The sequence below is a fragment of the Lissotriton helveticus genome, chromosome 3_2, assembly GCF_964261635.1.
Source record: "Lissotriton helveticus chromosome 3_2, aLisHel1.1, whole genome shotgun sequence".
Classification (NCBI taxonomy): domain Eukaryota; kingdom Metazoa; phylum Chordata; class Amphibia; order Caudata; family Salamandridae; genus Lissotriton; species Lissotriton helveticus.
In genome coordinates, this window is record NC_136062.1 from 127,819,248 (window position 1) to 127,832,552 (window position 13,305).

General features: G+C 42.4%; 1 protein-coding gene across 1 annotated transcript in view; it reads left to right on the forward strand.

The window, feature by feature from the left end:
- Nucleotides 1-13,305, forward strand: part of MTMR10 (myotubularin related protein 10) — a 434,430-nt gene that overhangs the window by 181,064 nt on the left and 240,061 nt on the right. The window contains exon 5 of the mRNA XM_078684918.1: nt 5,458-5,600. Within this exon, the coding sequence (XP_078541044.1) occupies nt 5,458-5,600 (143 nt within the window). The remainder of the gene's footprint in view (nt 1-5,457; nt 5,601-13,305) is intronic.

Below are 13,305 nucleotides of genomic sequence, written 5' to 3' on the forward strand. Positions count from 1 at the left end.
TGCAACCCTCACCCATACAACATTATCTCGGCGCTACATTAAACACCCAACTAACACTAGCTTATCACTCTCCAGCCAGGATAACAAGTGTACAAACTCTCCTAACAAAATTCAAACCGCAACACTCGCTACCAGCTTGAGTGCTCATGCAGCTCATAGGAATGATGGCATCTTGCATATTTGTAGTACCTCACGCAAGACTGCAAATGCGTCCACTTCAAGAGTGCCTAGCACGCCAATGGAGCCAGACTCAAGGTCAATTGACAGACCTAGTGTTGGTAGACGGTCGGACTCATCGTTCTCTGCAATGGTGGAACACCAAAAACCTTTCCAAAGGGCGACCGTTTTTAGAGCCAGTTCCACAAATAGTCATGACAGCGGACACATCGCTCTCTGGCTGGGGAGCTCACCTACTGCATCACACCATGCAAGGCAAGTGGACACTGCAACAGAAGTTACTCCACATCAATCAGTTGGAATTGCTAGCTGTGTTTTAGCCCTAAAAGCATTTCAAATGCAAGTGTCAGGCAAGGCTGTCTTAGTCCGCACAGACAATATGACAGTGATGTACTACATAAACAAACAAGGGGGAACACACTCTCTGCAGCTCTCTGTTAGCACAGAAAATATGGAGATGGGCTATACCGCTAAAGATCTTCCTCTTAGCCCAACATGTCACAGGAGTACAAAACACTATGGCAGATCTGGTAAGTCGACAAACACAGCAGATCCACAAGTGGGAACTTCATCCGTTCTTTCAAATGTGGGGACAACCTCAGATAGACCTCTTTGCCACCCACAAAAACGCAAAATGCCCAAGCTTTGCCGCCAGATCACCACACCCATTGTCCAAAGGCAATGCGATATGGATGAACTGGTCAAAACTATTTGCGTACGCTTTTCCTCCTCTTCCACTACTTCCGTTAGTGGTAATCGCTCCAACTTGGGGCAGACAACCGTGGTACACCACGCTGTTGCAGATGTCTGTAGTACCACACCAAAAACTAAACCTATCTCCGCGCCTATTAACACAGAACCAAGGAGAGATCAGACACCCGGACCCAGCTCAGCTCAACCTAGCGATCTGGCTCCTGAGGTCATAGTTTGGTTACCTCAACCCTCCTCCAGAATGCATAAACATTATTAAAGAAGCTAGACGTCTCACTGCTAGAGCATGTTATGCTGCTAAGTGGAAACGCTTTGTCATATACTGCCAAAACAACCAAATAAATCCCTTAGACTTGTCTATTCAACACATCATAGGATATCTATTCCACCTTCAAAAGTGTAATTTAGCCTATACATCTATCAGACTACACCTTGCTGCCAATGCAGCATACTTGCAAAATAGACAACATCTATCTCTTTTTAGAGTACCAGCTATAAAAGCTTTCATGGAAGGACTCAAAAGAATAATTCCTCCCAGAACGCCTCCGGCACCAGTGTGGAACGTGAACATTGTTCTTACAAGATTAATGGGTTCTCCCTTTGAACCATTACATAAATGTGAATTGCAATTCCTAACCTGGAAAGTAGCTTTCCTAGTAGCAATTACTTCTCTCAGAAGGGTTAGTGAACTACAAGCATTTACTATTCAAGAACCTTTTTTGCAAATGCATCATAATAAAGTGGTTCTTCTGACTAATCCACAATTCCTTCCTAAACTCATTTCACCATTGCACCTAAATCAATCAGTTGAGCTGCCCGTATTTTTCTCGCAGCCTCAAACAGTCGGAGAAAGAGCTCTACACACCTTAGATGTCAAAAGAGCATTACTGTACTATATCGAAAGGACACAAACTTTTCGTAAAACAAAACAACTTTTTGTGTCTTTTTCACTGCCACATAAAGGCAACCCAATATCAAAATCGGGGATCGCCAGATGATTGTTAAATGCATACAAATATGTTACCAGAAAGCCAAACGTACGTTAACAATTCCTCCAAAAGCCCATTCAACAAGAAAGGTAGAGGCTACAATGGCATTCTCGGGGAACATTCCCCTAGATGACATATACAGAGCAGCTACATGGCTTACACCGCACACATTCACAAAGCATTACTGTGTAGATGTGCAAACTAAACAACAAGCCACTGCGGGCCATGCTGTACTAAAAACACTGTTTCAAACAACTGCAACAGATACTGGTGGTCGCCGCTAAGTGTGGGTACTGCTATACAATCTATGCATAGTGTGTAATCTGCAGCTCATATGCCTCGAACGGAAAATGCTACTTACCAGTATGCATCTGTTCTTGGCATGTAGAATTACAGACGCCCACCCGCCTCCCCGGCTACCTTTATCTGTTCCAGTATTATCTTAATTAGATACAAATCACATGGACATCACTACCTCTTGTACAGCTCCATCACTTCCCTAATGGCGAAAAACAATCTGGGGATGTAGCCGATGCCCATGCGCAGTATCATCCAAAGGAGGAGTCACCTATCCCTTGACTTCCAAAGACTTTTCTACAACAAAACAAACTGCAAATATCCGGGCCCAACACTAGGTGGCCATCTATGCATAGTGTGTAACTCTGCAGCTCTACATGCCAAGAACAGATGCATACTGGTAAGTAGCATTTTCCTTATTTCTCGTTGTTTTTAGGTAGCGCCTGGGAACCTCATGCGCTGCTCAGTGAGGAATGCTGTAGGGAATTGAAGCTCCGCCCACTCTCCGTCCATATTTTGTATTGGCTTGTGTGATTGTACACTGTAAAATGTGGCTGTTTATTGGTCGCAAGGCTTAGTAGTCCCTCCTTACTACTACCTTGTCTCATTTTGGCACCCCCTGTTACGTGTGTTGTTACTCGGTAGGTTTTAATTCCAGCCTCTGAGCACTTTTTTCTAAAAAAGCTTTGTCCTGCCTGCTGTTGCAGACAGGACACGCTCTCTCCTAGGCTTTAAAAAATAATGTATGGCACATATTTGCAATGCAATAGGTCTCCCATTTGCGAGAGTTTGACCTATTGGCATTGTAAATGACATTGCCTTTTATTTATCTGTTTTAAAAGGAACACATAAATAATAGGCAGTCATTTACAATGCCAATTGCTCAAACTCTCTCAAATGCGCGACTTATTGCATTGCAAATGCTCGTTTGACTGGGAGACTCTTACACATTAGTGAGGTTAAATATAGTCTTAGTAAGCTGATATGAGCCCCCCTGCTTTATGGGCTCTGGAGATCAGCCCTAGGAATTATCTGCTTTTGCTTAGGGACTTTTTTTCTGTTCAACTGCCTCTATTTAACTGTCTTGATAGCAAACGAACAGCAGAGGTCAGTAAAATACCAGAATTGCTTTCTGCTTATGGACTTTATCATTTTAATTTTTCTGGTAACTGCCTCTATTTAACTTAATAGAGAGAAAACGACCAGCAGAGGTCAGTAAAATACCAGAATCACTTGGGCATTACCTAGATTCCAATCCATAGAAATTGTCTTCCATGAGCACCCGTAGACAATATTTTTTTCAAATCTTGTATTTTCAGTGATATGACTACCGAAGGCCCTGATTTCATGTTAAAAACAGAGCTTTGGACTTTACCATGTCCCACTGGAAGGCAATATTTCTCTCCATGTGTTCCCATACCTGGCATGTCACGCAGTTTGATGCTTATTTTCCCTCCATGTTAAAGAACAGTTGATGTTTCAGCACCCAGGCTAAGATATTGCATAGCTAAATACATAAAAGGTCCCAAAGGCGAGACCAATTGCATTGCAAATGCTTGTTTAATTTGTGTGATGAGTCCAGTTGGCTCCTTGACTGCAAAATATATTTAAAAAGTGAAGTGGTGATAGGAATTGGATCATTAATGATTGAGTTCTGCAAAGTGGATGTTTTCTCTGAGGGGACAAGAGGCAATATTTTCACAAAGTACATGTGAAGGTAGGGGTTTGAGTCTTATTGGCGTGCATTGTTAAAGTTCAGCAGCCATGCGAAAGACCTGTTTAGATAGGCTTCTTACAGAGAAGGACATTTTCTCAACTTCCCTTTTTGGTAAATATATGAGAGCATTACAGAGTAGTACGCTCCTTATGTGAAGTGGAGTAGTATCTTTTCTATTTCTTTTCAGCTGGCTGAACTTCTAGCTGAAGTTTTTTAAAGTTCTATGTGCCCCTACACTCTCCACGACCAAAACGTTAAGCCTCCTAACATTGCAGAAGTGAGAGTGGGGGGGTTGGCCCCTTCTCCTTCACACTGCCAAAATACATGGAGAAAGGCTTTGCATTACACCCCTCACACTTGCCCATGGGAGAGTGGTGGAAATTGTACTCCCCTCTTGCCTTGCCAGTGACCAGGGGCTTAAAAATGTGAGGTTAAGGTGTCCTATACCCTGTTACCAATTGGCACTGGGCTTGATGCAAGCTGTTGTTCACCTACTGCATATTGTTGGTTGTATGCATGTATGATGGATGTTGTGTTAGCATATGATTTATGTTTTGTACAGGGTTGCTTTGTGTTTGAAAATGTGTTTGGCATTGTGAAGTGTATTCTGAAAATGAAGGTTAAGCTGAATTAGTACCGTGGGGAAGGTGAAGGTCGCACATGGAGTGGGAAAATGTGATCTATCTTGTGGGCCTATTAACCCCTTGGCTGCTGCCGTCGGCCAATGGTCGTCGCAAGCACTACCTTGGTAGTGCTGCGCACGTCCGTTGGCCGATGCAGCCGCACCTGTTTCTTCGAACGTTTAGCCCTGGCACAGAACGTTCGAAGCAACAAACGAGTTTAAAGTCCTACATTGTGCTTCATGGATGCTGTCTCATCTCTTCTTTTTGCTTTTGTCACCCTACGTGGGAAGGGTATGCCCAGACGTCGGTCCCATGCTCACTGTGCCTATAAATTAAAGTTAGCCTGTCTGAAGAGGGGTGATACCCCAAAACCGTTCTCAGGATGGTTGTTTCTGGTCCAGGGAGGATCTGGCTTGGCAGGACTGTTTCCATGAGGAGGAGTGTCAAGACTGATTTGCATATGACCCTCACCCAGGTCCCAGGATGTTTGTTTGGGGTCCAGTGAGGACCTGGTTTGGCAGTTTGTGCTGGACTGTCCATTAGGAGCAGGGTCAAGTCTGATTTGCCTATGGCTGGGTTTCAAAATGGCGTGGCGTGGTGAGCAAAAAACACAAGTTCAACCCAGATCTGTGACTTTGGGTGAATTGGACTTTGAATTGGCATTGTTCGGCATTCCATCCATCAATTGTTCATTTAGCTTTTGTCTCCCCGTGAAAGTCATTTAATAATAATTTTAAAACAGAACCATATAGTGAACCCAGCCCAGAACCCAGTTCTGTTGGCCTCAAAATCCTTACTTGAAACTTCAGATGAAACCCTTCTTCCAGGCAAATATGGCATTGTTGCTTGCATGTTGTTCGTCTGCAGTTCAGTGATCATGTTTGTATATTTGCATGGATACCTATATTCCCCTTATTTTAATCTGTTATTATTTTCCTTTCAGTAAACGACACGAAGAGGAAGCAGAAGATACTGACATCAAATCACAAACTTAAATTCAACCCGACAGAGTTAATTATTTATTGTAAAGACTTTCGCATTGTTCGTTTTCGCTTTGATGAGGCAGGTCCAGAGAGTGCAAAAAAGGTATTTATTTTGTTTAAATGGAAGACAAGCGTTTTACTGAATGCTGTACTATTTATAAAAGTGCATTTTCCCCTAGAAAGTACACTTGTGAATTTGTTAGTAATTCCTGAATTTATAATAAAGGAGGTGGAAATCTTTTCACAAAGAAGAATAGTTACTGTATGAGACAAGTGCAGGGCCTGGTGAAGCTTCTGAGATTTTGGCAGAGAATTAGATTCGAAAAGTCTTTATTTCGATACATGATCATGAAAGACATTTACATTTAAAACAATAATAACATAACATTCCAATTTCATTACAATAGAAAAATAACCTTATCTATAATAAGTCCATAAATACCCCCATCGTTAAATACAATAAATGAATCTAAAACGCAATAAAAGGTACCAAAAATCCCAGGCCATAGTACTATAAAAACCAGAATTTGATTAAGACCAGATTAAAAAATATAGTTTCTTTTCAAAGACCAGTATATCCAATGGCAGTTATATCTTACTCAGCCTATAGGCACGGGTCATCCACATTCCATGTAAAAATTTGGCAACCGCAATTACAGTTGATTCCTTACTATCCGTTTTTAATATCCTTAACGCTTCAGTGCCAGTATTGATCCCCATCAATAGACAGATGGGTTTCAACCATATGCGCCGCAATTTTATATAAGCCATACAAACGAGTAGGATGTGAGCTATTGTTTCTGACTGAGTCGGGCAGAATGGGCATTTCATACAAGTACCTAAACCCCATTTACCAGTGAATGAATTAATAGGGAGGATGCCCACCTTAAATTGGTGGTACCATTTCCTATCACAAGGTACCGTAATAAAATCCCAATTCCTTTCATAAGCAGAAGCGTCTTTGGACTCCATGAAATCTCTTAACAAAGAGGGCCTGGTTAAAGACATAAACCGTTTCATGGTGACCATATTCCAATATAGCTCCTTGAGATCCTTTTGAGATGGGAACGCATTATATGCAGGATTTTGCCACAAAGAATTAAGGCCCTTATCATTGTAAATGGCCTTTATTTATTTATTTATAAATTTATAGCGCGCCTGAATCAGCCCCGAATGGGTATCTCCGCGCGTTGCTTCTGGTAAGGCATTAAAGAACGTCCTGAGATATAGGACTGTACGGATAACAGGAGAGATCATTGATCTTGTGTGAAGAGGTATGTTTTTAGATTTTTCCTGAAGGAGAGGAGATTAGGGGTATATCTCAGCTGTGAGGGTAGAGAGTTCCATAACATGGGGCCCTTAGCGAGAGGGCCCGTCCTCCTTGTCTTGCTCTTGTCACTCTGGGCACCTTCAGCAACATAGTGCTACTAGAGCGTAGAACACGTCCTGGTGAGTAAAGGACGAATATGTCTTTTAGGTATTTGGGGCCAGACCCATAAATACACTTGTGCATTATGCAGCATATTTTAAAGTTGACACGTTGTCTCACCGGAAGCCAATGGAGGTGAGAGAGGAGTGGGCGAGAAGGAGTACGGGGAAAAGCATTCAAGATGAGCCTAGCTGCGGTATTCTGTACTACCTGCAGTCTGTCCAGTTGTTCTTGATTGGCAGATGTGAGAAGTCCATTGCAATAGTCCATCCGACCGATGACCAATGCTTGTACCAGCGTCTTCCTGTCGATGTCAGGCAGGAAGGGGAAAATGCGTCGTAAGAGGCCAATTACTCTGAAACAAGTTCCAGTAACTTGATTGACATGATCTTTTAATGTCAATGCTTGGTCTAGGCGCACTCCCAGATTTTTGACACTCTGTTTTGGTACGGGGACAGGTCCCAGCTCAAGTGGCGACCAGTCGGGGGACCATAGTAGGGTGGCCCCTCCAAACAACATGACTTCAGTTTTGGTCACGTTGCATTGGAGGAAGTTCTGGGCCATCCAATCTGCCACGGCTCTCATACCATTTTGAAAAGATTGTATAACTGTTGGTGTGAGAGTTTGGAAATGGTACAGCAACTGGGTGTCATCAGCGTAGGAGATTGGGGAGAACCCGTAAGATCTTGTAATGTCTGCCAAGGGGGCCACGTATACGTTAAATAACGTAGGGCTTAAACATGAGCCATGTGGCACTCCCTTGGTAAGCTCCCTACAGATGGATTTGTGGGAGCCTAATTTGACACCTTGTTAGCGCTCCGCAAGAAAGCTTTCTAGCCAAGCCATGGCAGTCCCTCTTATTCCCACCTCCCTCAAGCGGCCGAGAAGAATTGTATGCGACACCGTGTCGAAGGCAGCGGACAGATCCAATAGCACCAGAATTACTGAGCTCCCTCCGTCAAGTGACATCCTGATGATATCAGTCACTGACAGGAGAGCAGACTCTGTGCTATGGTTAGGCCTAAAACCAGATTGAGAGTGGTCTAGGCCGCCCGCTGCCTCGATGAAATTGGACAGGTGTGCGTTGACATGTTTCTCGGCAAGCTTACTAAGATAGGGTAGGAGGGATATGGGTCGGAGGTTGGAGAGCTGCCTTAGCCATAGGATTTTACCCACACTATCAGCATCCCTGATCTCAAGTAGAGCTTGTGCGTACTGGATGAGCTCGGGGGTAACCCAGAGCCTCCTCCAGTAGGCCACAGGTCTATAGCGTGCCACATCCTCTAGAAACTGGCATTCCAAATCATAATAGATGGGTAATAATGGAGTGGATTGAGGAAGACCTATTCTATCCCTCATAAATTTATTTTGAGAAGTTGTTAGTGCCGCTAAATTACTAAAGCCCCATAATTTGGCCCCATACAGGACAGAAGCAGTGATTTTTCAATTATCGATTTTTAACACTGGGGCAATCTGCTTCATATGGGAAAGGTGCTGTTCTTTCAACAAGGCACCAGATAATTGTGCGTGTTGAAGTACCAACTGGTCTATATGCGAGTTCCAATTTAATTTACAACCTAGCGTGATACCCAGGTGCATAAGAACTTGGGTCTGCTCAAGTATGTCATCGTTCATGGTGACTCTCCCTCTTACGATCATTTGTTTATGTAACACCATGAACTTAGTCTTGTCTATGTTAATTTTAAGGTAGTGATCCCGGCAGAACACTTCAAATCTCACAATTGCCGTCTGCAGACCTTGTTGCATTTTGGAAATAAACAGAGTATCATCTGCAAATATTAACAGAGGGATCTTCCTTACATCAAGAGTAGGGGCATCAGTGGGATGATCTGAAAAGTACTGTGTCACCCTATTAATGTACAGGGAAAATAGTGTTGGTGCCAGTACACAATGCTGTCGGACCCCTCTGGCAATCGGAAATCTGTCTTAGCACGTGGAACTAAGTCAAATGCCGACTTGAGATCTACGAATGCGGCATATATTCTACCACCTTTAAGGATCACCACGCGCCAATAAATTAAAACAAATCTAAAAGCCTGGTCTATTGTGCTCTGGTGTGAGCGCAACCCAGCCTGTAAAGGTGAAAGGATATCAAACTCATCGATCCAACCCTGAATTCTACTCAACTCAAGCCTAGCTGTCACCTTCTGGATGCAATCGATTAAGTTGCCAGGATCTGAACGATCCCCTTTTTTAAAAATCTGTATGATCTCCGCACCCATCCATGATTGTACAAGAACAGGTCAGCAGGAACGCAGTCAAGCCCGGGCGCCCTACCACTCGGTACAGTATTGAGTGCAATATCAACTTCCTGCTTAGTAAAGTGCAAGGGGGAGTTACCAACATAAATAATCGGGGGACCCTGGAATAGTTCACATTCTCAAGCGTTATTGGCGAACTGTATCTTAAAGTGTGAAACCCAAAGTTCAGGAGCTAAATGGTTGGTTGGCGTTTGGCTGGGCTTTCCCTTGCCCCACTTAAAGAAATGCTAGAATGCGACCATGTTCCTGTCTTTGCTAGCATGGTACAGCTCTTTCCAATATTGCTCGTCTCATTCCCTTTTGGCCTTATGTTGCACTAACTTGTACTCCACCCTCGCATTTTGAATCCTATCCCTGTTTTTAGATCTTATTGCTAGTGCTCTGTAGGCCGCCCTACATGATTTCCCATACCATGAATCAACCGATGCTTTGGCATAATTTTAGGATTTTTGAATACTAGTTATAAAAAAGCCCTTCAGCTTGTTAAAAAATTCAGTATGAATGGAGGTAACACTGGACTTATTTTCTTGTCGTATATAACAGTTTTGGAGGTCTATGGTCACCTTTACCACCAGCTGGTTAATAGCCTCTAACTGATCCTCTTTATTTAGTAAATTCGACCATTCGACCAATTTTCCATTGTACTCTCCTGGTATCATTACTTGGGTGTAGTTATACACCCGCAGGAGAGTCAACTACAACATGACTTCCTACTAGGTGAAATGATAATACCAGGGGGTTATGATCACTTTCCACCCTTTCCAAAACGATCATGTCTATTAGGCAAGGCCAATATTCCTTGTTGAGTCGTATATAGTCTATACGACTACATCGCAACCCACAATTGTAAGTGGGAGAGCCAGGCTTGTCCGATTTCGCCCTCCCATTAACCGCCCTTAATCCATGCTCCAGACAAAGCGATTTTAACTGTAAAGCAGCTTCCGACCATTTCTTAATGGGCTTCAATGTTAGTTGCGGGATGTCCCATTGCAAGTCCTCCTCATGGCCTAGGTCTACATCGTTAATATCTAGTGGTTCAGAGGAACAGTTGAAGTCCCTGGCAACTAGTATATTTCCCCCTCCTTTATACTGGTTGAGATAAGAATCAAGAAGAGCGACTGTACCTGAGGCTTTCCCTCCAGGAAGCCCTCTAGCATAAACACTAAAAAGTATAAGGTCCTCAGCAACATGAACCTTTATCTTGATTATTAAAATATCGTTACTATCAGTGTCCAACTGCTGTACTTTATGCCTGTCATTCTGTCTCATCCAAATAGTTAATCCCCCTTTGACCAACAATAGCAGGTTTATAAAAGTTTAAGTAGCCTAGTCTTAACTCGGGGTCCACTGACCATGCAGAGAATTCATTATGTGTACAAAACCAGAGTACCATCTAGATTCAGTGAACAGCCAAACTTTGAACAGCTATGCTATCATACGTGGTTACAATCACACAATTATGCTAATAGCTGGTGATCAAAAAGCTTCACTTTCTCCAGTTGATATCCTCCCAGAGTTAAGACTGGAACTAAGAGAGGGCAGACTGCACTCAACATTGTGGGAGCCTTCAAAGTGTATAGCCAAATGACCTTAATGCCAATACATCGATGTAGCCAAAGGACATGGTTAAATTAATTAATTAAAAATATTAAGTGTTTGTATTAGGGAATACAAAATAATGTATTATTAATTCAGCTACAATGGTTAGTGTAACTGCTTAGAGGGAGGACAATGAGCTACAAACATTAAACATAATTAAAACAAATAATAGCCTAAATATTAAGGTTAGGTTAAGGATAATAATTAAATTAGATAACATTTAATTAGTAATAAAAGAATAGGTCTGTTTATACCTTTGTCTTCCTTCTCGCCCCCAAACAAACTGTCCACTTTTTTGTCTGTTTTCACAGTAAACATTTGCAAGTATGGTTTTTGGTGAGGCAATTGTCAAATATAGGTTTGAATTTAAAAAGGCTTTAAAACCTAAATCAAATGAAATAATTTAATACTTTAAAAAAAGTTATTTTAAAGCTTTAAAAATAAAGCAGTTTTTAAATTAAGCATTTTTATTTATTTATTGAGCGTTTTACATAGGTCTTGGCAAGGCTATCAGTGTGTTTTACAGTCCATTTTATTTTCTGTTTGGCTAAGGGTTCTGTTTAGGTCAGGGATGGTTTTGGGAACACAGGAGCGGGGACAAGCGATGGTTCCAATGTTTGTAGTGGGCAGAGAATCATATTCATGGCGAAATCGGAGTTGGGGTTGGAGGTGTAATGAGTTCGTTTTCGCTGGGTGCGTTCGATGTTGGATATAGTGTTTGTGTTCGAAGCAGCTTGGGAGAACTCTGTGGAGATCCTAGGATTGGGGCAGGTTTTGTCCTGGTGTAGGTATAGGTATATGACGGCGATGTGGGTGGGTTGCTGTATAGCCATTAGAGTTCGGTGGGAGCGTAGTTGGCAGGTAATGTAGCAGTGTGGTCTTGTTGGGGAGTTGCTGCTGGGTTGTATTGCGCTATAAGGTAGATAAGTTTCAGGGAATGGTGAGGTGTTGATTAATTGCTTGAATTAGTATGTTCCTCATCCTAAAGATGGATATGATGACCTCTCCTTTGAAGCTTTGGGAGGGAGCAATAGTGCAGAATTTTGGTTGTATTACTTGTGAATGAAGGAGAGAGAAGAGTTCTCCTCTTTGCTGGACGTTATGCTAGAAGATTAAATCAGTCTTTAGATTACCCTTGTCTGTGCTGAAGTAGGTGTCTGCTATTAGTTGTTCCAGAAATTGTTTGACCAGGGTATGTTTGAACCTTTTCATAGCAGTTTTGGAGAGATTTTTAGAATAATTAATGCTCCAGGAGTTGGGATCATATCTCTCAATGTCGGAGCTGTTTAATTTGGGATGGGGCAGGGCATATTGACTGTTCTTGCGGTAGGTCTGCCAGCTGGGGTGTAGTGCTGAATATTAGAGAGAAAGGACCAGGCTAGGGGTCAGTGTCCCAGTAGGATTGGACCAGAATAAATCAGTAATTCCTGTGAGTAAGGAAATAATTCATATTTTATATATATATATATATATATAATTTTTTTTTTTTTTTAGTTCATACAATTTATGAGTGGGATTAGGATACTGTCATGTGTTAGAGGTGGTTACCAGGTTGGTGTATTCCATAGTATGATGTGATAAAATTACTTATTAAGCGCACGTTCACCAGCGGTTTATTGGCGCTAAACAGAGAGGCAAAGACAGATGCAGTGAGAATTAGTTAGGATTGATTTGGGTTGTCTAATATGGTGGTTTTAAGTCTGCCTGGAGGGAAGTATATAAAATGGCTGCCCCTCAGCTAGACCTCGTTTGAGTGTGCTCCTTCTCTCTCTAGAGTAGGAGCCTTCGAGTTGTCCTCTTTCTGTGTTTAAATTAGAGGAGGGGCCCCTTTTATGAAGACAGGACGCTGTAGTTATAAGGAATATATTCTCTATTCATAGCTGCCAAGGTTCCAGATTGCCATGTGTGACATTTCAGCGACTATGAGTGACAGTTTCTTGCGAGCAAAATGAAGACGATCCTAACATACAAACATCAGAAATTACATCCATTTTAGCGGCAAGAAAGTCTAAGAAGATCTTAAAACACCAGAAATTTCACAAAGCTGCAAAGCACCAGAAAAGAAAGGGCACTCAGTCATTGCACGATATAGCCTCTCATTGGATAGTAGATGGCTATGTGCTGTGTGTATCCCTCCCTTCCGCAGAGGACAACAGGCCATTTCTAAGCCCCACCATCCTTTGAAGATGCACACACACCTTCAGGGCATAGAAACTGCACCACAATAAACATGGCGTAGCTCTGGCTAAGTAGAAACGCCTTCATACAAAATCCCTGATGAGGTATCAAAGTGCTTTTCGAGGAGTAGCACGTTACTCCAGAACCCAAACAGGATCAGTAGTGAATTAATATAGGGAGATATGAAATTAATTTGAGCGGTGGAGATGTGAGTTTTTTAGTTGCATTGAAAAGGTTAGTGGCGGGAAAGGTCTAGAAAGTATTTGGAGATTACAGCAGCAGGTTTGGGATGAGTAGAGGGGGTGGGAAGAGTCAGAGGC